The 23,578-nt window shown below is 37.9% G+C and overlaps 1 protein-coding gene across 4 annotated transcripts in view; it reads right to left on the bottom strand.

The window, feature by feature from the left end:
- TBC1D19 (TBC1 domain family member 19) overlaps positions 1-23,578 on the bottom strand; it is a 178,450-nt gene that overhangs the window by 108,865 nt on the left and 46,007 nt on the right. For all 4 annotated transcript variants that reach the window (XR_004027327.1, XM_030801175.1, XM_003258556.4 and 1 more), the window contains 4 exons: positions 22,303-22,377; positions 20,755-20,818; positions 19,392-19,438; positions 505-615 (listed from right to left, as the gene is read on the bottom strand). Coding sequence is in view for 3 of the 4 variants with exons in the window: in XM_030801175.1 (XP_030657035.1) it covers positions 505-615; positions 19,392-19,438; positions 20,755-20,818; positions 22,303-22,377 (297 nt within the window). In the remaining variant the exon portion in view is untranslated. The remainder of the gene's footprint in view (positions 1-504; positions 616-19,391; positions 19,439-20,754; positions 20,819-22,302; positions 22,378-23,578) is intronic.

Below are 23,578 nucleotides of genomic sequence, written 5' to 3' on the forward strand. Positions count from 1 at the left end.
CAGGAAATCTCCCTACTTTTCATTTTAAAATGAGCTTCCTCACAAAAATATTATGGTCTCCAGAGCAAAGCCAGTCTCTAATTAATTCTTATGTTCTCCATCTCCCTAAGTGCCTCATCTTGTTACAAGCTCCATAAATTTTGTGAAATTAAATAAAATGTACTTTTTTAAAAATAATTTTACAAAACTCACAATTTTTCTCAATCAGTTTTATAACCATCCACCGGGCAACTGAATCCCAACAAGCTGTCCAATAAATCTATGCTGCTTATTAAAATACAAAATAAGCAAAAGCATTTACATGTCAATGTGAACTCATTTTTAGTCCTATTAGCAAAGCAACTTGCTCTCTCTATATACATATTTGCAATAAAACAATAAATGTCACTTTATTAATTTGTTTAATGAGTAGAGTACCCTATTGCTTTACATACATGCTGTATTAAAACGTTTTTCTAATGGTTATCTTCTAAATGATGTTTATTTTTAAGTTTCTACACTTACCAATTCAGGGATGTCTTTTACTTTCAGTGGAACTTGAATTAAACCCAAATGAGTCCGGAAACTAAGAGAATCACCGTTTTCATAATTTGGGTTTCGAAGATTAATTAATACCTTTAAAAACAAATCCAACAAAATTGGTTAGTTTCTTTATAGGATGTTTACACTTATAAAATTAGCAGGGATATTCTTAGTGTATCACCACAAAATTAATTACTATTTGGGTGATGAACATACTTTAATTACATTCTAAAATAGTATAAAAGTATATTGAAATATTAAAATATAATGCTATAAATATACTTTAATTAGGATGGTTTTATATTCCAATGAATGATCTACAATATAAAACTCTACCAAGTTAAGAATTTACTTAAAAATAAAAACCTTTTGGTGGTTAGAAAAAATAAAAATTGCTTGACTATAACACTTTACCAGAGAAGGTGATAAGAAAAAAATCTTGCTTGATTGTAATATTTATCAGGAAAAATTTTAGAATCAATTCTAACACATTTAAAAACAGAAATTGACAATATTTGTAGAAAGATAATGAATAAAGATTGCAGGGCATCTCTCTCACCACTCTTATTCAACATAATATTGGAAGTTCTGGCCAGTGCAATCAGGCAAGAGACAGAAATAAAGGGTATTCAAATACAAAGAGTGGAAGTCAAATTGTCTGTTTGCAGATGACATGATTGTATATTTAGAAAACCCCATTGTCTCAGCCCAAAATCTCCTTAGGCTGATAAGCAACTACAGCAAAGTCTCAGGATACAAAATCAATGTGCAAAAATCACAAGCATTCCTATACACCAATAACAGACAAGCAGAGAGCCAAATCATAAATGAACTCCCATTCACAATTGCTACTAAGGAATAAAATACCTAGCAATACAACTTACAAGGGATGTGAAGAACCTCTTCAAGGAGAACTACAAACCACTGCTCAACAAAATAAGAGAGGACACAAACAAACGGAAAAACATTCCATGCTCATGGATAGGAAGAATCAAAATCGTGAAAATGGCCATACTGCCCAAAGTAATTTTTAGATTCAATGCTATCCCCAAAGCTACCACTGATTTTCTTCACAGAATCGGAAAAAACTACTTTAAACTTCATATGGAACCAAAAAAGAGCCCGCATAGCCAAGACAATCCTAAGCAAAAAGAACAAAGCTGGAGGCATCAAGCTTCCTAACTTCAAACTATACTACAAGGCTACAGTAACCAAAACAGCCTGGTACTGGTACAAAAACAGATATATAGGCCAATGGAACAGAACAGAGGCCACAGGAACAATACCACACATCTACAACCATCTGATCTTTGACAAACCTGATACAAACAAGCAACGGGGAAAAGATTCCCTATTTAATAAATGGTGCTGGGAAAACTGGCTAGCCATATGCAGAAAACTTAAACTGGACCCCTTCCTTACACCTTATACAAAAATAAACTCAAGATGCATTAAAGACTTAAACATAAGACCTAAAAGTATAGGAATCCTAGAAGAAAATCTGGGCAATACCATTCAGGACACAGGCATGGGCAAAGACTTCATATCTTAAACACCAAAAGCAATGGCAATAAAAGCCAAAATTGACAAATGGGATCTAATTAAACTAAAGAGCTTCTGCACAGCAAAAGAAACTATCATCAGAGTGAACAGGCAATCTACAGTATGGGAGAAAAATTTTGCAGTCTATCCATCTGACAAAGGGCTAATATCCAGAACCTACAAAGAACTTAAACACATTTACAAGAAAAATACAAATAACCCCATCAAAAAGTGGGCAAAGAATGTGAACAGACACTTCTCAAAAGAAGACATTTATGCAGCCAAGAAACATATGAAAAAATGCTCATCATCACTGGTCATTAGAGAAATGCAAACCAAAACCATAATGAGATACCATCTCACACCAGTTAGAATGGTGACCATTAAAAAGTCAGGAAACAACAGGTGCTGGAGAGGATGTGGAGAAATAGGAACGCTTTTACACTGTTGGTGGGAGTGTAAACTAGTTCAACCGTTGTGGAAGACAGTGTGGCGATTCCTCAAGGATCTAGAACTAGAAATACCATTTGACTCAGCCATCCCATTACTGGGTATATACCCAAAGGATTATAAATCATGCTACTATAAAGACACATGCACATGTATGTTTATTGAGGCACTATTCACAATAGCAAAGACTTGGAACCAACCCAAATGCCCATCAATGACAGACTGGATAAAGAAAATGTGGCACATATATACCATGGAATACTACACAGTCATAAAAAAGGATGAGTTCATGTCCTTTGCAGGGACATGGATGAAGCTGGAAACCATCATTCTCAACAAACTATCACAAGAACAGAAAACCAAACACCACATGTTCTCACTCATAAGTGAGAGTTAATCAATGAGAACACATGGACAAAGGGAGGAAAACATCAAACACCGGGGCCTGTCAGGGGGTTAGAGGCAAGCAGAGGGAGAGCATTAGGAGAAATACCTAATGCAGGTGACAGGTTGGTGGGTGCAGCAAACCACCACGGCACATGTATACCTATGTAACAAAACTGCACATTCTGCACATGTACCCCAGAACTTAAAGTAAAATTAAAATAAAATAAAATAATAATAATTATTATTATAATTATAATTATAAAGATTGCAGGGCATCTCCTCTAAACCAAACTCACAAGGAAAAAAAATTTGAAAAGCAGAGCTTAAAAAAAGGTCATTTATATAATTTTCAAAAATAAGTGTCTGGGTACAGTGGCTCATGCCTGTAATCCCAGCACTTTGGCAGGCCGAGGCAGGCAGATTGCCTGAGCTCAAGAGTTCACAACCAGCCTGAGCAACATGGTGAGACCCTGTTGCTACTAAAATACAAAAAATTAGCTGAGTGTGGTGGTGTGCACCTGTAGTCCCAGCTACTCGGGTGGCTGAGGCAGAAGAATTGCTTTAACCCAGGAGGGGGAGGTTGCAGTGAGCCAAGATCCTGCCACTGCACTCCAGCCTGGATGGCAGAGCGACACTCCATCTCAAAAAAAAAAAGAAAGCAGATAAAAGCCAACTTAGATACTGACATACCATTTAATGTAGGAATCTTACTTCTGTAAGTATAAACATAGAATACGATTCTAAGGAAAATAAAAGTGTTTGCTAGGATTGTAAAGAAATAATGTTAGTGAACTACTGCTTACATTGGAAAAATACGGAACAACTTAACCCATTAGAAGGATTATTAAATAAAATATGGTTAATTCATATAATAAAATACAGTGTAATATGCCTCAATTAATATGGGTAATGACATGAAAAATGTTCATAATATATTATTATTTTAAAAGTATAGTAGTTATTGCTGTGCAATAACTGTGCGTTATTTTATTTCAAATTTTATTCTCACATATAGTAAGAATAAAAGAGTAGTTATTGCTGTACAATAACATTGTGCATTATTTCATTTCAAATTTTAATCTTAGGTATGCTTTCTTATTTTTCTAATAACATGCATTTTTCAAGAAAGAATAATAATAATTTTTTAAAATATTTTTAAGTAAAACTCTTGAGAGAAAAAAAACCATTAGGAATCTAGTGGAGGGCGTGGAGCCAAGATGGCCAAATAGGAACAGCTCCAGTCTACGGCTCCCAGCATGAGCGACGCAGAAGATGAATGATTTCTGCATTTCCAACTGAGGTACCGGGTTCATCTCACTGGGGATTGTCGGAAAGTGGGTGCAGGACAGTGGCTGCAGTGCACTAAGTGTGAGCTGAAGCAGGGCGAGGCATCGCCTCACCCGGGAAGTACAAGGGGTCAGGGAATTCCCTTTCCTAGCAAAGGAAAAGGGTGACACATGGCACCTGGAAAATTGGGTCACTCCCACCCTAATACTGCACTTTTCCAATGGTCTTAGCAAATGGAACACTAGGAGATTGTATCCTGCACCTGGCTCGGAGGGTCCTGCGCCCACGGAGCCTCGCTCATTGCTAGCACAGCAGTCTGAGATCAAACTGCAAGGCAGCAGCGAGGCTGGTGGAGGGGCAAGTGCCATTGCTGAGGCTTGACTAGGTAAACAAAGCAGCCAGAAAGCTCGAACTGGGTGGAGCCCGCCGCAGCTCAAGGAGGCCTGCTTGCCTCTCTAGACTTCACCTCTGGGGGCAGGCATAGCCAAACAAAAGGCAGCAGAATCCTCTGCAGACTTAAATGTCCCTGTCTGACAGCTTTGAAGAAAGTAGTGATTCTCCCAGCATGCAGCTTGAGATCTGAGAACGGACAGATTGCCTCCTCAAGTGGGTCCCTGAACCCTGAGTAGCTTAACTGGGAGGCACGCCCCAGTAGGGGCACACTGACACCTCACACAGCCGGGTACTCCTCTGAGACAAAACTTCTAGAGGAACGATCAGGCAGCAACATTTGCTGTTCACCAATATCCACTGTTCTGCAGCTGCCGCTGCTGATACCCAGGCAAACAGGGTCTGGAGTAGACCTCCAGCAAACTCCAACAGACCTGCAGCTGAGGGTCCTGATGTTAAAAGGAAAACTAACAAACAGAAAGGACATCCATACCAAAACCCCATTTGTACATCACCATGATCAAAGACCAAATGTACATAAAACCACAAAGATGGGGAAAAAACAGAGCAGAAAAACTGAAAATTCTAAAAATCAGAGCGTCTTTCCCCCTCCAAAGGAACGCAGCTCCTCACCATCAACGGAACAAAGATGGACGGAAAATGAATTTGACGAGTTGAGAGAATGCTTCAGATGATCAAACTACTCCAAGCTAAAGGAGGAAGCTTGACCCAATGGCACCCATGGCAAAGAAGTTAAAAACCTTGAAAAAAGATTAGACAAATGGCTAACTAGAATAACCAATGCAGAGGTGTCCTTAAAGGACCTGATGGAGCTGAAAACCAAGGCACGAGAACTACATGATAAATGCACAAGCCTCGGTAGCCGATGCGATCAACTGGAAGAAAGGGTATCAGCGATGGAAGATCAAATGAGTGAAATGAAGCGAGAAGAGAAGTTTAGAGAAAAAAGAATAAAAACAAACATCAACAAAGCCTCCAAGAAATATCGGACTATGTGAAAAGACCAAATCTACGTCTGATTGGTGTACCTGAAAGTGACAGGGAGAATGGAACCAAGTTGGAAAACACTCTGCAGGATATTATCCAGGAGAACTTCCCCAATCTAGCAAGGCAGGCCAACATTCAAATTCAGGAAATACAAAAAACACCACAAAGATACTCCTCGAGAAGAGCAACTCCAAGAAACATAATTGTCAGATTCATCAAAGTTGAAATGAAAGAAAAAATGTTAAGGGCAGCCAGAGAGAAAGGTCGGGTTACCCACAAAGGGAAGCCCCTCACACTAATAGCTGATCTCTTGGCAGAAACTCTACAAGCCAGAAGAGAGTGGGGGCCAATATTCAACATTCTTAAGAAAGAAAAGAATTTTCAACCCAGAATTTCATATCCAGCCAAACTAAGCTTCATAAGTGAAGGAGAAATAAAATCCTTTACATACAAGCAAATGCTGAGAGATTTGGTCACCACCAGGCCTGCCCTAAAAGAGCTCCTGAAGGAAGCACTAAACATAGAAAGGAGCAACCAGTACCAGCCACTACAAAAACATGGCAAATTGTAAAGACCAGACTAGGAAGAAACTGCATCAACTGATGAGCAAAATAACCAGCTAACATCATAATGACAGGATCAAATTCACACATAACAATATTAACCTTAAATGTAAATGGGCTAAATGCTCCAATTTAAAGACACAGACTGGCAAATTGGATAAGGAGTCAAGACCCATCAGTGTGCTGTATTCAGGAAACCCATCTCATGTTCAGAGACACACATAGGCTCAAAATAAAGGGATGGAGGAAGATCCACCAAGCAAATGGAAAATAAAAAAAGGCAGGGGTTGCAATCCTAGTCTCTGATAAAACAGACTTTAAACAAACAAAGATCAAAAGAGACAAAGAAGGCCATTACATAATGGTAAAGGGATCAATTCAACAAGAAGAGCTAACTATCGTAAATATATATGCACCCAATACAGGAGCACCCAGATTCATAAAGTAAGTCCTTAGAGACCTACAAAGAGACTTAGACTCCCACACAATAATAATGGGAGACTTTAACACCCCATTGTCAACATTAGACAGATCAACAAGACAGAAAGTTAAAAAAGATATCCAGGAATTGAACTCAGCTCTGCACCAAGCGGAGCTAATAGACATCTACAGAACTCTCCACCCCAAATCAACAGAATATACATTCTTCTCAGCACCACATCGCACTTATTTCAAATTGATCACATAGTTGGAAGTAAAGCACTCCTCAGCAAATGTAAAAGAACAGAAATTATAACAAACTGTCTCTCAGACCACAGTGCAATCAAACTAGAACTCAGGATCAAGAAACTCACTCAAAACCGCTCCACTACATGGAAACTGAACAACCTGCTCCTGAATGACTACTCGGTATATAACGAAATGAAGGCAGAAATAAAGATGTTTTTTGAAACCAACGAGAACAAAGACACAACATACCAGAATCTCTGGAACACACTCAAAGCAGTGTGTAGAGGGAAATTTTTAGCACTAAATGTCCACAAGAGGAAGAAGGAAAGATCTAAAATTGACACCCTAACATCACAATTAAAAGAACGAGAGAAGCAAGAGCAAACACATTCAAAAGCTAGCAGAAGGCAAGAAATAACTAAGATCAGAGAAGAACTGAAGGAGATAGAGACACAAAAAACCCTTCAAAAAATCAATGAATCCAGTAGCTGGTTTTTTGAAATGATCAACAAAATTGACAGAGTGCTAGCAAGACTAATAAAGAAGAAAAGAGAGAAGAATCAAATAGACACAATAAAAAATGATAAAGGGGATATCACCACCGATCTCACAGAAATACAAACTACCATCAGAGAATACTATAAACACCTCTATGCAAATAAACTAGAAAATCTAGAAGAAATGGATAAATTCCTGGACATATACGCCCTCCCAAGACTAAACCAGGAAGAAGCTGAATCTCTGAATAGACCAATAACAGGCTCTGAAATTGAGGCAATAATTAATAGCTTACCAACCAAAAAAAGTCCAGGACCAGATGGATTCACATCCGAATTCTACCAGAGGTACAAAGAGGAGCTGGTACCATTCCTTCTGAAACTATTCCAATCAATAGAAAAAGAGGGAATCCTCCCTAACTCATTTTATGTGGCCAGCATCATCCTGATACCAAAGCCTGGCAGAGACACAACCAAAAAAGAGAATTTTAGACCAATATCCCTGATCAACATCGATGCAAAAATCCTCAATAAAATATTGGCAAACCGAATCCAGCAGCACATCAAAAAGCTTATCCACCATGATCAAATGGTCTTCATCCCTGGGGTGCAAGGCTGGTTCAACATATGCAAATCAATAAACGTAATCCAGCATATAAACAGAACCAATGACAAAAACCACAGGATTATCTCAATAGATGCAGAAAAGGCCTTTGACAAAATTCAACAGCCCTTCGTGCTAAAAACTCTCAATAAATTAGGTATTGATGCGATGTATCTCAAAATAATAAGAGCTATGTATGACAAACCCACAGCCAATATCATACTGAATGAACAAAAACTGGAAGCATTCCCTTTGAAAACTGGTACAAGACAGGGATGCCTTCTCTCACCACTCCTATTCAACATAATGTTGGAAGTTCTGGCCAGGGCAATCAGGCAGGAGAAGGAAATAACGGGTATTCAATTAGGAAAAGAGGAAGTAAAATTGTCCCTGTTTGCAGATGACATGACTGTATATCTAGAAAACCCCATCGTCTCAGCCCAAAATCTCCTTAAGCTGATAAGCAACTTCAGCAAAGTGTCAGCATACAAAATCAATGTGCAAAAATCACAGGCATTCTTACACACAAATAGCAGACAAACAGAGAGCGAAATCATGAGTGAACTCCCATTCACAATTGCTTCAAAGAGAATAAAATACCTAGGAATCCAACTTACAAGGGATGTGAAGGACCTCTTCAAGGAGAACTACAAACCACTGCTCAATGAAATAAAAGAGGATACAAACAAATGGAAGAACATTCCATGCTCATGGGTAAGAAGAATGAATATCGTGAAAATGGCTATACTGCCCAAGGTAATTTATAGATTCAATGCCATCCCCATCAAGCTACCAATGACTTTCTTCACAGAATTTGAAAATACTACTGTAAAGTTCATATGGAACCAAAAAAGAGCCCGCATTGCCAAGTCAATCCTAAGCCAAAAGAACAAAGCTGGAGGCATCACGCTACCTGACTTCAAACTATACTACAAGGCTACAGTAACCAAAACAGCATGGTACTGGTACCAAAACAGAGATATAGACCAATGGAACAGAACAGAGCCCTCAGAAATAATGCCACTTATCTACAACTATCTGATCTTTGACAAATCTGACAAAAACAAGAAATGGAGAAAGGATTCCCTATTTAATAAATGGTGCTGGGAAAACTGGCTAGCCATATGTAGAAAGCTGAAACTGGATCCCTTCCTTACACCTTATACAAAAATTAATTCAAGATGGATTAAAGACTTAAAAGTGAGACCTAAAACCATAAAAACCCTAGAAGAAAACCTAGGCAATACCATTCAGGACATAGGCATGGGCAAGGACTTCATGTCTAAAACACCAAAAGCAATGGCAACAAAAGCCAAAATTGACAAATGGGATCTAATTAAACTAAAGAGCTCCTGCACAGCAAAAGAAACTACCATCAGAGTGAACAGGCAACCTACAGAATGGGAGAAAATTTTTGCAATCACTCATCTGACAAAGGGCTAATATCCAGAATCACAATGAACTCAAACAAATTCATAAGGAAAAAACAATCAACCCCATCAACAAGTAGGCGAAGGATATGAACAGACACTTCTCAAAAGAAGACAATTATGCAGCAAAAAGACACATGAAAAAATGCTCATCATCACTGGCCATCAGAGAAATGCAAATCAAAACCAAAATGAGATATCATCTTACACCAGTTAGAATGGCCATCATTAAAAAGTCAGGAAACAACAGGTGCTGGAGAGGATGTGGAGAAATAGGAACACTTTTACACTGTTGGTGGGACTGTAAACTAGTTCAACCATTGTGGAAGTCAGTGTGGCAATTCCTCAGGGATCTAGAACTAGAAATACCACTTAACCCAGCCATCCCATTACTGGGTATATACCCAAAGGATTATAAATCATGCTGCTATAAAGACACATGCACACGTATGTTTTTCGCGGCACTATTCACAATAGCAAAGAGTTGGAACCAACCCAAATGTCCAAGAATGATAGATTGGATTAAGAAAATGTGGCACATATAAACCATGGAATACTATGCAGCCATAAAAAATGATGAGTTCATGTCCTTTGTAGGGACATGGATGAAGCTGGAAACCATCATTCTCAGCAAACTATCGCAAGGACAAAAAAACAAACACTGCATGTTCTCACTCACAGGTGGGAATTGAACAATGAGAACACATGGACACACGAAGAACATCACACACTGGGGCCTGTTGTGGGGTGCGGGGAGAGGGGAGGGATAGCATTAGGAGATATACCTAATGTTAAATGAGGAGTTAATGGGTGCAGCACACCAACATGGCACATGTATACATATGTAACAAACCTGCACGTTGTGCACATGTACCCTAAAACTTAAAGTATAATAAAAAAAAAAGTTAAAATGTTGAAATATCATGCCACAACATAGATGAACCTTGAAAACAGTAGGCTAAGTAAAAGAAACCAGTCATTGGTTATACAATAACCATATATGGTATAATTTCATTTCTATGAAATGTCTAGCACAGGCAAATTCATAGAGACAAAAAGTAGATTAGTGGTTGCCTAGGGCTGCATGGGGAAGAGAATGAAGGGTGACTACCAATGGGCATAAGGTTTCTTTTCTGGGTAATAAAAATGTTCTAAAAATGTGGTGATGTTGCACGATTCTGTAAATATACTGAAAACCACTTGAGTTGCACATTATAAATGGCTGAAATTTATGCTGTAAAAATTCTAGCTCAATAAAGCTGTCAAAAATGCTGGGGGTATTGGGGAAAAAAAGAATCTAGTGGAGGAGATTATGATGACAGAAACGCTATCATATTTGAGGAAGCCATTAATGAACTGATAGCTAACAGCTGATAAAATATACGCTATAATACCAAAAAAGTGTCCTAAAATTGCAAACACTATGTTGACACTAAAAATATCAATAGTATTTGTTTTAAAAAAAACTAGCAAAGAATCTACAATTTTAGCCTAATTACCTAACAGCACAATTTTAGCCTAATTACATAAATAAGGAATCATACTGCAAGGGAAACTGACAAACATAAAAGATAGAAAAAGGAGAGGAAACTGTAAATACATGAGTAACAGAAAAATAAAAATATTAGAAATGTAGAAACTGTAATTAAGGAAATAATTATTTAAAATATTCGTGAATTTAAGAAAGATCTCAGCATGAGTAATAAAAGGATCAATTAAGGAACTGTCCTCAAAGACACAATGTTATGAGCTATTAAGGAGAAAACATAATAAGAATAAGAACATAAAAATTACATAAAGTTTCAGCTTTTAAGAGCTAGAAAAGGAAGAGTTTGGGAGAAACTTTTAGTAAGCTAAGAGAAATAAAGCCATCATCATAAAGGCAGTTTTTTACTAACCTGTCTCTTCAACATTAAAAGTAAACTGGTTACAATTCCAAAAGTTCTGAAATAATGTCTAAAAAGTTTTACTTTAGCAAATGTAAACAGATAAAATGTGAAACCTTCATTCATTGATTCATTTATTCATTCATTCAGTAAATATTTATTGAGCAGACTGTGCTAAGCACTGTTCTACTTGGGGACAGTGCAGTCAAGGACAGGATTAACTTACAGCTGACTTGTGGTAGTGTTATGCTAATCTCCAGGAATACCTGGAAGTCTAGTAGTGACCCTTGGCCAAGATGCAGTGACATGTACTAACTAGTCAGTTGTAATACGCTATTTTGTATGACCAAAACTAACCTGGAGGCATTCCACATCTGTTTATTTACTTTGTTTATTGAAAATGTAGATTGGTGATTTGCATCTGATATAACCAGTTGGGGTAGAAACGACCCCTCAAAAAACTTGTGTCTTGGCTCTCTAGACCAAGATATCTCACATGTATCTTGACGGCTTATAACTGAAAGTCTAAACACATCCTGTGTAACTGAGAAAGGGCCCTGAGAGCTCTGTCGGAAGTGTGGATCTCTTTGTGTTTGCAGGTTCATTATTTCTCTTGCTGAAAGAAAGCCACATGTGGGTGTACCCTGAGGAGTCTTGTGAGTGTTGTCAATTATTTGACCCGTGTGACTGTTGAAGCAGGGAACAAAACAGAATGAAAAGCTCTTGCCCCTGTAGAGCTTCCTTTGTAATGGAAAAAGGCAAGCAATAAGCAAAATAAATCAATAGTATGTTATATACGTCATGATAGACGCTATGGAGAAAAACAAAGCTGGAAAGGGTATAAGGAGTTCCAAGCAGAAGAGCCAGTGAAACCTTTACTAAGAAGGTGATATTTAAGCAAAGACACGAGTAGTGAGGGAACATGCAGGTAGACATTTAGGGAAAAATCTTTGCCAGCAGATAAAACAAAGAGCAAAGACACTCAGCTGGGAGGAAGCCAAGGGTAAGCAAGGAGGCTAAAGTAGCTGGAGTAAGACCAATCAGAAGGACAGTAACCGGAGATGAACTCAGACAGGTAATGGGATATCAAATCAAATGGGGTATTTTAGGTCACTGTCATGACTTTGGCTTTTATTTAATAAGTAGAATGAGATGGGAAGCCACTGGATAGCAGAAGAGTGGCTTATTCTGAATTGCATTTAAAGGCCTTCCTCTGGAAGCTGTGCTAAGAACAGATCCTAGGTGGGCAAAGGTAGAAGTAGGAAGACCAGTTGGAAAGCTTGGATATAGCAGTGGTGGTGACAAAAACTGGATGTATTCTGGATATATTTCAAAGGTAAATATAATAGGATTACATGTGAAGTCCAAGAGAAAGAATGAAATCAAACGTGTGAATTAAAATAATGAGTTCCAAGTGGCTACTGAAGGGTTTCACTTGAATATTTGATGTCTCTGTAACTTAACTAAGCTTATCACCTTCACTAATAGCCCTGTTCCGCCTCCTGTATCCTCTATCTCACGTCAAGTAACTTCTAGCCAATTACACAACCTAGATACTTGAAGGCGATCATTATCTTTTCTTTTTCTCATAGACCCCATATCTGATCAGTTCCCACATCATCCTTAAAATCTCCTTTAAATCCGTCAAATTGTTTCCATTTCCAGTGTTGTTCTCTTAGTTCAGACACTCATCATGTCTTCTGGACTACTAGAACAGGGAATGGAATAAAAAAGAAAAAGATTTCCTGAGTATGTGTATGTGCCAGGCAGCAGGCTACGTGATGTACAGTCACTATTTTTTTTCATTATTTTACTTTTATTTTTTATTATACTTTAAGTTCTAGGGTACAGGTGCACAACGTGCAGGTTTGTTACATATGTATACATGTGCCATGTTGGTTTGCTGCACTCATTAACTTGTCATTTACATTAGGTATTTCTCCTAATGCTATCCCTCCCCCATTCCCCTACCTCAGTGTGTGATGTTTCCCACCCGGTGTCCAAGTGTCCTCATTATTCAATTCCCACCTATGAGTGAGAACATGCAGTGTTTGGTTTTCTGTTCTTGCGATAGTTTGCTCAGAATGATGGTTTCCCGCCTCATCCATGTTGCTATAAAGGACATGAACTCATCCTTTTTAATGGCTGCATAGTATTCCATGGTGTATATGTGCCACATTTTTAAAATCTGGTCTATTACTGATGGACATTTAGGTTGGTTCCAAGTCTTTGCTATTGTGAATAGTACCGCAATAAACATACCTGTGCATGTGTCTTTATAGTGGCATGATTTACAATCCTTTGGCTATATACCCAGTAATGGGATCACTGGGGCAAATGGTATTTCTAATTCTAGATCCTTGAGGAATCACCACACTGTCTACCACAATGGTTCGACTAGTTTACACTCCCACCAACAGTGTAAAAGCGTTCCTATTTCTCCACATCCTCTCCAGCACCTGTTGTTTCCTGACTTTTTAGTGATCGCCATTCTAACTGGTGTAAGATGGTATTACATTGTGGTTTTGATTTGAATTTCTCTGATATCAGTGATGATGAGCATTTTTTCACACATCTGTTGACTGCATAAATGTCTTCTTTTGAAAAGTGTCTGTTCATATCCTTTGCCCACTTTTTGATGGGGTTGTTTTTTTTCTTGTAAATGTGTTTAAGTTCTTTGTAGATTCTGGATATTAACCCTTTGTCACATGGGTAGATTGCAAAAATTTTCTCCCATTCTGTAGGTTGCCTGTTCACTCTGATGGTAGTTTCTTTTGCTGTGCAGAAGCTCTTTCATTTAATTAGATCCCATTTGTCAATTTTGACTTTTGTTACCATTGCTTTTAGAGTTTTAGACATGAAGTCCTTGCTCATGCCCATGTCCTGAATGGTATTGCCTAGGTTTTCTTCTAGGGATTTTATGGTTTTAGGTCTAACATTTAAGTCTTTAATCCATCTTGAATTAATTTTTGTATAAGGTGTAAGGAAGGGATCCAGTTTCAGCTTTCTACATATGGCTAGCCAGTTTTCCCAGCACCATTTATTAAATAGGGAATCCTTTCTCCATTTCTTGTTTTTGTCAGGCTTGTCAAAGATCAGATGGCTGAAGATGTGTGGTGTCATTTCTGAGGCCGCTGTTCTGTTCCGTTGGTCTATATCCCTGTTTTGTACCAGTACCATGCTGTTTTGGTTACTGTAGCCTTGTAGTACAGTTTGAAGTCAGGTAGCGTGATGCCTCCAGCTTTGTTCTTTTTGTTTAGGATTGTCTTTGCACTGCAGGCTCTTTTTTTGGTTCCATATGAACTTTAAATAGTATTTTCCAATTCTGTGAAGAAAGTCAGTGGTAGCTTTATGGGGACAGCATTGAATCTATAAATTACCTTGGGCAGTATGATTCTTCCCATCCATGAGCATGGAATGTTCTTCCATTTGTTTGTGTCCTCTTTTATTTCATTGAGCAGTGGTTTGTAGTTCTCCTTGAAGAGGTCCTTCACATCCCTTGTAAGTTGGATTGCTAGGTATTTTATTCTCTTTGTAGCAATTGTAAATGGGAGCTCACTCATGATTTCACTCTCTGTCTGCTATTGGTGTATAAAAATGCCTGTGATTTTTACACATTGATTTTGCATCCTGAGACTTTGCTGAAGTTGCTTATCAGCCTAAGGAGATTTGGGGCTAAGATGATGGGATTTTCTAAATATACAATCATGTCATCTGCAAACAGGGACAATTTTACTTCCTATTTTCCTAATTGAATACCCTTTATTTCTTTCTCCTGCCTGATTGCCATGGCCAGAACTTCCAACACTACGTTGAATAGGAGTGGTAAGAGAAGGCATCCCTCTCTTGTACCAGTTTTTAAAGGGAATGCTTCCAGTTTTTGCCCATTCAGTATGATACTGGCTGTGGGTTTGTCATAGATAGCTCTTATTATTTTGAGATACGTTCCATCAATACCTAGTTTACTGAGAGTTTTTAGCATGAAGGTTGTTGAATTTTGTCAAAGGCCTTTTCTGCATCTATTGAGACAATCATGTGATTTTTGTCTTTGGTTCTGTTTATGTGATGGATTACGTTTATTGATTTGCATATGTTGAACCAGCCTTGCATCCCAGGGATGAAACCGACTTGATCTTGGTGGATAAGCTTTTTGATGTGCTGCTGGATTCGGTTTGCCAATATTTTATTGAGGATTTTCACATCGGTGTTCATCAGGGATATTGGTCTAAAATGCTCTTTTTTGGTTGTGTCTCTGCCAGGCTTTGGTATCAGGATGATGCTGGTGCCATAAAAGGAGTTAGGGAGGATTCCCTCTTTTTCTATTGATTGGAATAGTTTCAGAAGGAATGGTACCAGCTCCTCTTTGTACCTCTGGTAGAATTCGGATGTGAATCCATCTAGTCCTGGACTTTTTTTGGTTGGTAAGCTATTAATTATTGCCTCAATTTCAGAGCCTGTTATTGGTCTATTCAGAGATTCAGCTTCTTCCTGGTTTAGTCTTGGGAGGGCATATGTGCCCAGGAATTTATCCATTTCTTCTAGATTTTCTAGTTTATTTGCATAGAGGTGTTTATAGTATTCTCTGATGGTAGTTTGTATTTCTGTAAGATCAGTGGTGATATCCCCTTTATCATTTTTTATTGTGTGTATTTGATTCTTCTCTCTTTTCTTCTTTATTAGTCTTGCTAGCGCTCTATCAATTTTGCTGATCATTTCAAAAAACAGCTACTGGATTCATTGATTTTTTGAAGGGTTTTTTGTGTCTCTATCTCTTTCAGTTCTGCTCTGATCTTAGTTATTTCTTGCCTTCTGCTAGCTTTTGAATGTGTTTGCTCTTGCTTCTCTAGTTCTTTTAATTGTGATGTTAGGGTGTCAATTTTAGATCTTTCCTGCTTTCTCTTGTGGGCATTTAGTGCTATAAATTTCCCTCTACACACTGCTTTAAATGTGTCCCAGAGATTCTGGTATGTTGTGTCTTTGTTCTCATTGGTTTCAAAGGGCATCTTTATATCTGCCTTCATTTCGTTATTTACCCAGTAGTCATTCAGGAGCAAGTTGTTCAGTTTCCATGTAGTTGTGTGGTTTTGAGTGAGTTTGTTAATCCTAAGTTCTAATCTGATTGCACTGTGGTCAGAGAGAGTTTGTTGTGGTTTCTGTTCTTTTACATTCGCTGAGGAGAGCTTTACTTCCAACTATGTGACCAGTTTTGAAATAAGTGCAATGTGGTGCTGAGAAGAATGTATATTCTGTTGATTTGGGGTGGAGGGTTCTATAGATGTCTATTAGGTCTGCTTGGTGCAGAGCTGAGTTCAAGTCCTGGATATCCTTGTTAACCTTCTGTCTCATTGATCTGTCTAATATTGACAGTGGGGTCTTAAAGTCTCCTATTACTGTGTGGGAGTCTAAGTCTCTTTTTAGGTCTCTCAGGACTTGCTTTTTCAATCTGGGTGTTCCTGTATTGGGTGCATATATATTTAGGATAATTAGCTCTTCTTGTTGAATTGATCCCTTACCATTATGTAATGGCCTTGTCTCTTTTGATCTTTGTTGGTTTAAAGTCTGTTTTATCAGAGACTAGGATTGCAACCCCTGCTTTTTTTTTTGCTTTCCATTTGCTTGACAGATCTTCCTCCGTCCCTTTATTTTGAGCCTATGTGTGTCTCTGCACATGAGATGAGTCTCCTGAATACAGCACACTGATGGGTCTTGACTCTTTATCCAATTTGCCAGTCTGTGTCTTTTAATTGGAGCATTTAGCCGATTGACATTTAAGGTTAATATTGTTATGTGTGGATTTGATCCTGTCATTATGATGTTAGCTGGTTATTTTGCCCGTTAGTTGATGCACTTTCTTCTTAGCATCGATGGTCTTTACAATTTGGTATGTTTTTGCAGTGGCTGGTACCGGTTGTTCCTTTCCATGTTTAGTGCTTCCCTCAGGAGCTCTTGTAAGGCAGGCCTAGTGGTGACAAAATTTCTCAGTATTTGCTTGTCTGTAAAGGATTTTATTTCTCCTTCACTTACGAAGCTTAGTTTGGCTGGATATGAGATTCTGGGTTGAAAATTCTTTCGTTTAAAAATGTTGAATATTGGCCCCCACTCTCTTCTGGCTTGTAGGGTTTTTGCTGAGAGATCTGCTGTTAGTCTGATGGGCTTCCCTTTGTGGGTAACCTGAACTTTCTCTCTGGCTTCCCTTAACATTTTTTCCTCCATTTCAACCTTGGTGAATCTGACAGTTATGTGCCTTGGGGTTGTTCTTCTCGAGGAGTATCTTTGTGGTGTTTTTTGTATTTCCTGAATTTGAATGTTGGCCTGCCTTGCTAGTTTGGGAAGTTCTCCTGGATAATATCCTGAAGAGTGTTTTCCAGCTTGGTTCCATTCTCCCTGTCACTTTCAGGTACACCAGTCAAATGTAGATTTGGTCTTTTCACATAGTCCCATATTTCTTGGAGGCTTTGTTCGTTTCTTTTTACTCTTTTTTCTCTAAACTTCTCTTTTCGCTTCATTTCATTCATTTGATTTTTAATCACTGATACCCTTTCTTCCAGTTGATTGAATCAGCTACTGAAGCTTGTAAATGCATCACGTAGTTCTCGTGCCATGGTTTTCAGCTCCATCAGGTCATTTAAGGTCTTCTCTATGCTGTTTATTCTAGTTAGCCATTCATCCAATCTTTTTTCAAGGTTTTTAGCTTCCTCATGATGGCTTCAAACATCCTTCTTTAGCTCGGAGAAGTGTGTTATTACTGACTTTCTGAAGCCTACTTCTGTTGACTCATCAAAGTCATTCTCTGTCCTGCTTTGTTCTGTTGCTGGCGAGGAGCTGTGATCCTTTGGAGGAGAAGGGGCACTCTGGTTTTTAGAATTTTCAGTTTTCTGCTCTGGTTTCTCCCCATGTTTGTGGTTTTATCTACCTTTGGTCTTTGATGATGGTGACCTACAGATGGGGTTTTGGTATGGATGTCCTTTTTGTTGATGTTGATGCTATTCCTTTCTGTTTGTTAGTTTTCCTTCTAACAGTCAGGTCCCCCAGCTGCAGGTCTGTTGGAGTTTTCCACTCCAGATCCTGTTTGCCTGGGTTTCACCAGCGGAGGCTGCAGAACAGCAAATATTGCAGAAGAGCAAATATAGCTGCCTGATCCTTCCTCTGAAAGCTTTGTCTCAGAGGGGCACCAGGCTGTATGAGGTGTCAGTCGGCCCCTACTGGGAGGTGTCTCCAAGTTAGGCTACATGGGGGTCAGGGACCCACTTGAGGAGGCAGTCTGTTCTCAGAGCTCAAACACTGTGCTGGGAGAACCACTGCTCTCTTCAGAGCTGTCAGACAGGGATGTTTAAGTCTGCAGAAGTTTCTGCTGCCTTTTGTTCAGCTATGCCCTGCCCCCAGAGATGGAGTCTACAGAGGTAGGCGGGCCTCGTTGAGCTGTGGTGGGCTCCACCCAGTTCGAGCTTCCCGCCACTTTGTTTACCTACTCAAGCCTCAGCTATGGCGGATACCCCTCCCCCAGCCAGGCTTGCCACCTCATAGTTTGATCTCAGACTAGCTGTGAGCAAGGGTCCGTGGGCGTGGGACCCACTGAGGCAGGCATGGGATATAATCTCCTGGTGTGCCATTTGCTAAGACTGTTGGAAAAGCGCAGTATTTAGTTGGCAGTGTCCTGATTTTCCCAGTACAGTCTGTCATGGCTTCCCTTGGCTCAGAAAGGGAAATACCCCAACCCCTTGCGCTTCCCGGGTGGGGCGATGCCCCTCCCTGCTTCGGCTCACCCTCGATGGGCTGCACCCACTTTCTGACCAGTCCCAATGAGATGAACCAGGTGCCTCAGTTAGAAACGCAGAAATCACCCGTCTTCTGTGTTGATCACGCTGGGAGCTGCAGACTGGGGCTGTTCGTATTTGGCCATCTTGGAACCCACTTCCTACAGTCACTATTTTTTAATCAAAATTATCCTAACTGATTTACTCAATGCTAATCTTTCCATATTCCAATATATTTTCCAAGGGTAATTTTCAAACACAGATCTGATCATGTCATTCTACTGCTTCAATGACTCTGGGGCTTTTTACATGCTAATCCCTCTGCCTTGATATATTTTTACATCATCATTTATTCACATTATTTGTTCATTAATATATGTGTATTTATCCAATAGAACCTACCTCAAGAAAATCCTTAGGTGCATAAACAGGTCTGAAAAGGCTTAAATCTAGAATAAGATAGATTATAAACAAAATTTCAGCTAATAATATATGAAGCCTTATTAAATAAATGTTAATCATTCTTTCATATGTTATCATACAGATAGATTAATTCAATCATTTCTTGAGAATCAATTATTTGTCATATACTGCATTAAGTACAGAGAACACTAAAATGAAAAGACAATTTCTTCCCTTAACATCCTAAATGACATTTTCTGGAAGAAATTAAGAGCATCCTATTCACAAATTATAATTATTTATAACTGAACTGGCCAAACAATGTCAATGTAACATAAAGGTTCTATATGAGAATTCTCAATGTACTTAAAATACAAACAATGCATTATTAGTGAATTCCTCCAGTTGTATTAAACTATTCCCCCTTTTGAACTCAAATAACTATATATAATAACTCTATTATGGTATTTATCTCTTACCTAGTCCCCTACATGTATTTTTAGCAGTGGTAAAGGACGGGGAGGAGGAAGGGTTATGTACATGTCTGTCTATACAATTACAGCCATCTATCATAGTAAATGAAATATAGTTGTTATTCATTTTATATTTACAAAATTGACTAGATTTTAAATATTAAAATGAACGAAAATAAATTCTTTAAAACATTTTAAAGTCTTCAAACGTATTTTTCACTATTTATCCTATTTTTAACAACCCAATATAATTAAGCTTGCACAATATTTACCTTAATTAAAAGACAAGAATCTCAAAAATCCACTGGATAATTTATAATTTTATAAAAATGTTTTTAAAGGCTGCTTTAAAAAAGGATAAATAAGGCCAGGCGCAGTGGCTCACACCTGTAATCCCAGCACTTTGGGAGGCTCTGGTGGGAGGATGGGAGGATTACTTGAGGCCAGGAGTTCAACAGAGAGAGCCAGGGCAACATAGCAAAACCCCATCTCTACAAAAAATAAAAAAATTAGCCAGGCATGGTGATGTGTGCCTGTAGTCTTAGCTACTCAGCAGGCTGAGGTGAAAGGACACTCTGAGCCCAGGAGCTTGAGGTTAAAGTGAGCTGTGATCATGCTACTGCACTCCAGCACGGGTAATAGAGCAAGAACCTGTCTCTAAAAACACAAACAAACAAAAAGCTGCTCCTGATGTCTGTATTTATTAGTTGCATGTGGTGTCTGGGAGTTTGAGCAGGCCAGTCTAATTCTGGTTTTCCAGATGACAGAAAATTAATGAGAAGGAAAATTGCAATCTTCCCAAAAGAACTGTTAATTATGTTATTTTAGATCCACAGTTAGGAAGGCAATTATTTTTCCACTACTACATTCAGAAAAAACTGTTCACATACCTGGTTCATCAGTTCCCATTTCATTCCATTTATTAAGAAGTTCTTTCTGTTCTCCAACTGGCCTCTGGAAAAGGTAATTTTGAAACTGGTTTCATTTCATTTTTTGAAGTCTAGCAATACAACTAAAAACAAGAATCAATAACTTATTTAAAAGCTAAATAAACAACCATAACAGGATAATTTCATTAAACATGTTGAATTTGGGGGGTAACTGCATTTAAATTATTATTTAACTATTATGTTATATCTAGTCTCAATGGCTTAGTTAGAACATGGTGCTAATGAGTCCAATAAAAGAGGGCAAGTGATCTGTACTGGCCAGTAAATTTCACAAAGAAAAACTGCTCCTCAGCCACATACTACATCTCTTACCCCCATCCAGCAGTCTCAGAAAAGCATCACAAGGGGGCCCGGCCAAGAGAGTGTGACTAAGAGTCAGTAGCATCACCTTCCTATAAGAAAGGCAGTATATACAATACTACATATTTAGACAGTTTTTAATATAAATGTATCCCTTTTTAAACACTATCCTTCTGGCGCCTTCAGTAATTTTCCCTTCGATATTATCCAAAGTATACCCACTACATCCTGTCCAACAACAAGGAATAAATAGCAGGTAGGGAAAATGAAGTAAAGGGAAACTGACTCTCTCCTACTTGTGAGCAGCTACAAAGAATACAGAACATCCCTCAAGTGTTTTTTCTTTTCTTTCTCATCTTTTCTCCTCAAGGCCCAGAGTAACATAAATGTTGAGTATTAGATCTAAATAGAATTCCAGTTCTACAGAGAGATGACAAATTATCCTTTTTGTTTCCTATGTTAATACCGAAAGATGGTACCGTATTACCTATTACAAGATCACAGTATGCCTGAACTCTAACTGTGATTCAAGGAATATGGCTATTGTGCTAATTAGCCAAAAAGTAAGGAGACTAAAGGTAATTAAAATCTTTAAAGCACATTCCTAATCTTTACAGCCAAATGTCTAACTCGTCTATACTACAGATTCATATTTCTGTTTATTTGCAAAGATACAGGTTTGTTATAATAATTATTATAGCACACAAAATAGAAATCTATATAGAATATACCCACATAATTGGCCTTTTACAGATTTTTGTTTCAAACCAAGTTGATATACTAGTAAAAATAAATAAATAGGCCGGGCACGGTGGCTCACATCTGTAATCCCAGCACTTTGGGAGGCCAAGGTGGGCGGATCATGATGTCAGGAGATCAAGACCCTCCTGACTAACACAGTGAAATCCCGTCTCTATCAAAAATACAAAAAAATTAGCCAGACCTGGTGGCAGGTGCCTGTAGTCCCAGCTACTTGGGAGGCTGAGGCAGAAGAATTGCTCGAACCCAGGAGGCGGAGGTTGCAGTGAGCCGAGATCGCGCCACTGCACTCCAGCCTGGGTGACACAGCAAGACTCTGCCCCTAAATAAATAAATAAATAAATGTGCCTAACAGTTATATAACTTCATGATACTTCCTAGTATTTGATTCACAATGAAATACTTAAACAGAAAAATGTTTAAAAGTACCTTTCGTGCCAGTGGGATACTCAGTTCAGTGCACATACTATTTAAACTCTTCAAAATTCTTTTTTCCCAACTTCCCTGAAACATAAAAAACAATCAATTATCTTTTCCAGTAACAATACTAAAACTAATAAAAAAATTAAAGATATTACAAATTATATAGAAATGGTAAGGCTGGTTGAGATTGGTTATCCTTATTTACTAGTCCACTCAACAAATACTGACTATTGCCTACTATATGCCAGATACTATCCTTTGTGCTATGAATTAAGCAGTGAATAACAGAAAGCCTCAGTCCTCAAATAACTGACATTTTGGTTGAGGATGGGAATGAGGATAGATTTTTTAAAATGTCAAGAAGTCATGTGGTAATAAACATTATATGGAAAATATCAGATAAAAAGATAAGTTAAATTTAAGCAGTTTATAAGTGTTTAATACTTAGGAATCTCATTAATGACCTAGTAAAAGGTAAAAATGTACAGAAATTATTACACTGTAATTTTTCCAAAAATGAAAATTTACCCCTAAATACTTCAGCATGCATATTCTTAGAATAAGGACGTTTTCCAACATATCACAATATCATTATCATACCTAAGAAAATTAATATTTCATGATGTCATACTTAGTCCATATATATTCAAATTTTCCAGTTGTCTCCAAAATATCTTTTATAGTTTTTTAAAATCTGGGATCCATTCAAAATTCATGCATTACATTTCATTGGTTGTTATGTCTCTGTCTTTCAGAGCAGTTTAATCTAGAATCTCTCTATTCTTTTTTTATTTTTTTATTATACTGACTTTTTTGAAAGGTCCAGGCCAGTTATCTTTTAGAATGTGTCACAATTTGGATTTGTCTCACTATTTTTCATAGTATTGATTACTTTCTTCATTATCTCTTCTATTTCTTATAACATGGAAATTAAGTTTTAATAGTCCTAGGTTTGATCATCCATAAATACCATATTTTAATATAATATTCTTTTCACTGACAAGCTAAAATGCCATAATAATATTTTTTGTTTTTTTAATAAATGTGCCTACAGACCACTTCTAGCTCACTGAAACCAAAATAAAATAATACCAAAATCCCAAAATTCAGACCTAATAAGGAAACAAGGAGAGAACTGTATATTATTCTTAAAGAACAATTAATAATCAATAATCAATTAATGAAAGTGGAATAATAACAACAGTTCCCTTATATGGCTGTTAAAAAGATTAAAAGATGTTAATACATGTAAACTGACTCAAACAGTGGCATAATATGATAA

This window comes from Nomascus leucogenys, chromosome 20 (assembly GCF_006542625.1).
Source record: "Nomascus leucogenys isolate Asia chromosome 20, Asia_NLE_v1, whole genome shotgun sequence".
NCBI lineage: Eukaryota > Metazoa > Chordata > Mammalia > Primates > Hylobatidae > Nomascus > Nomascus leucogenys.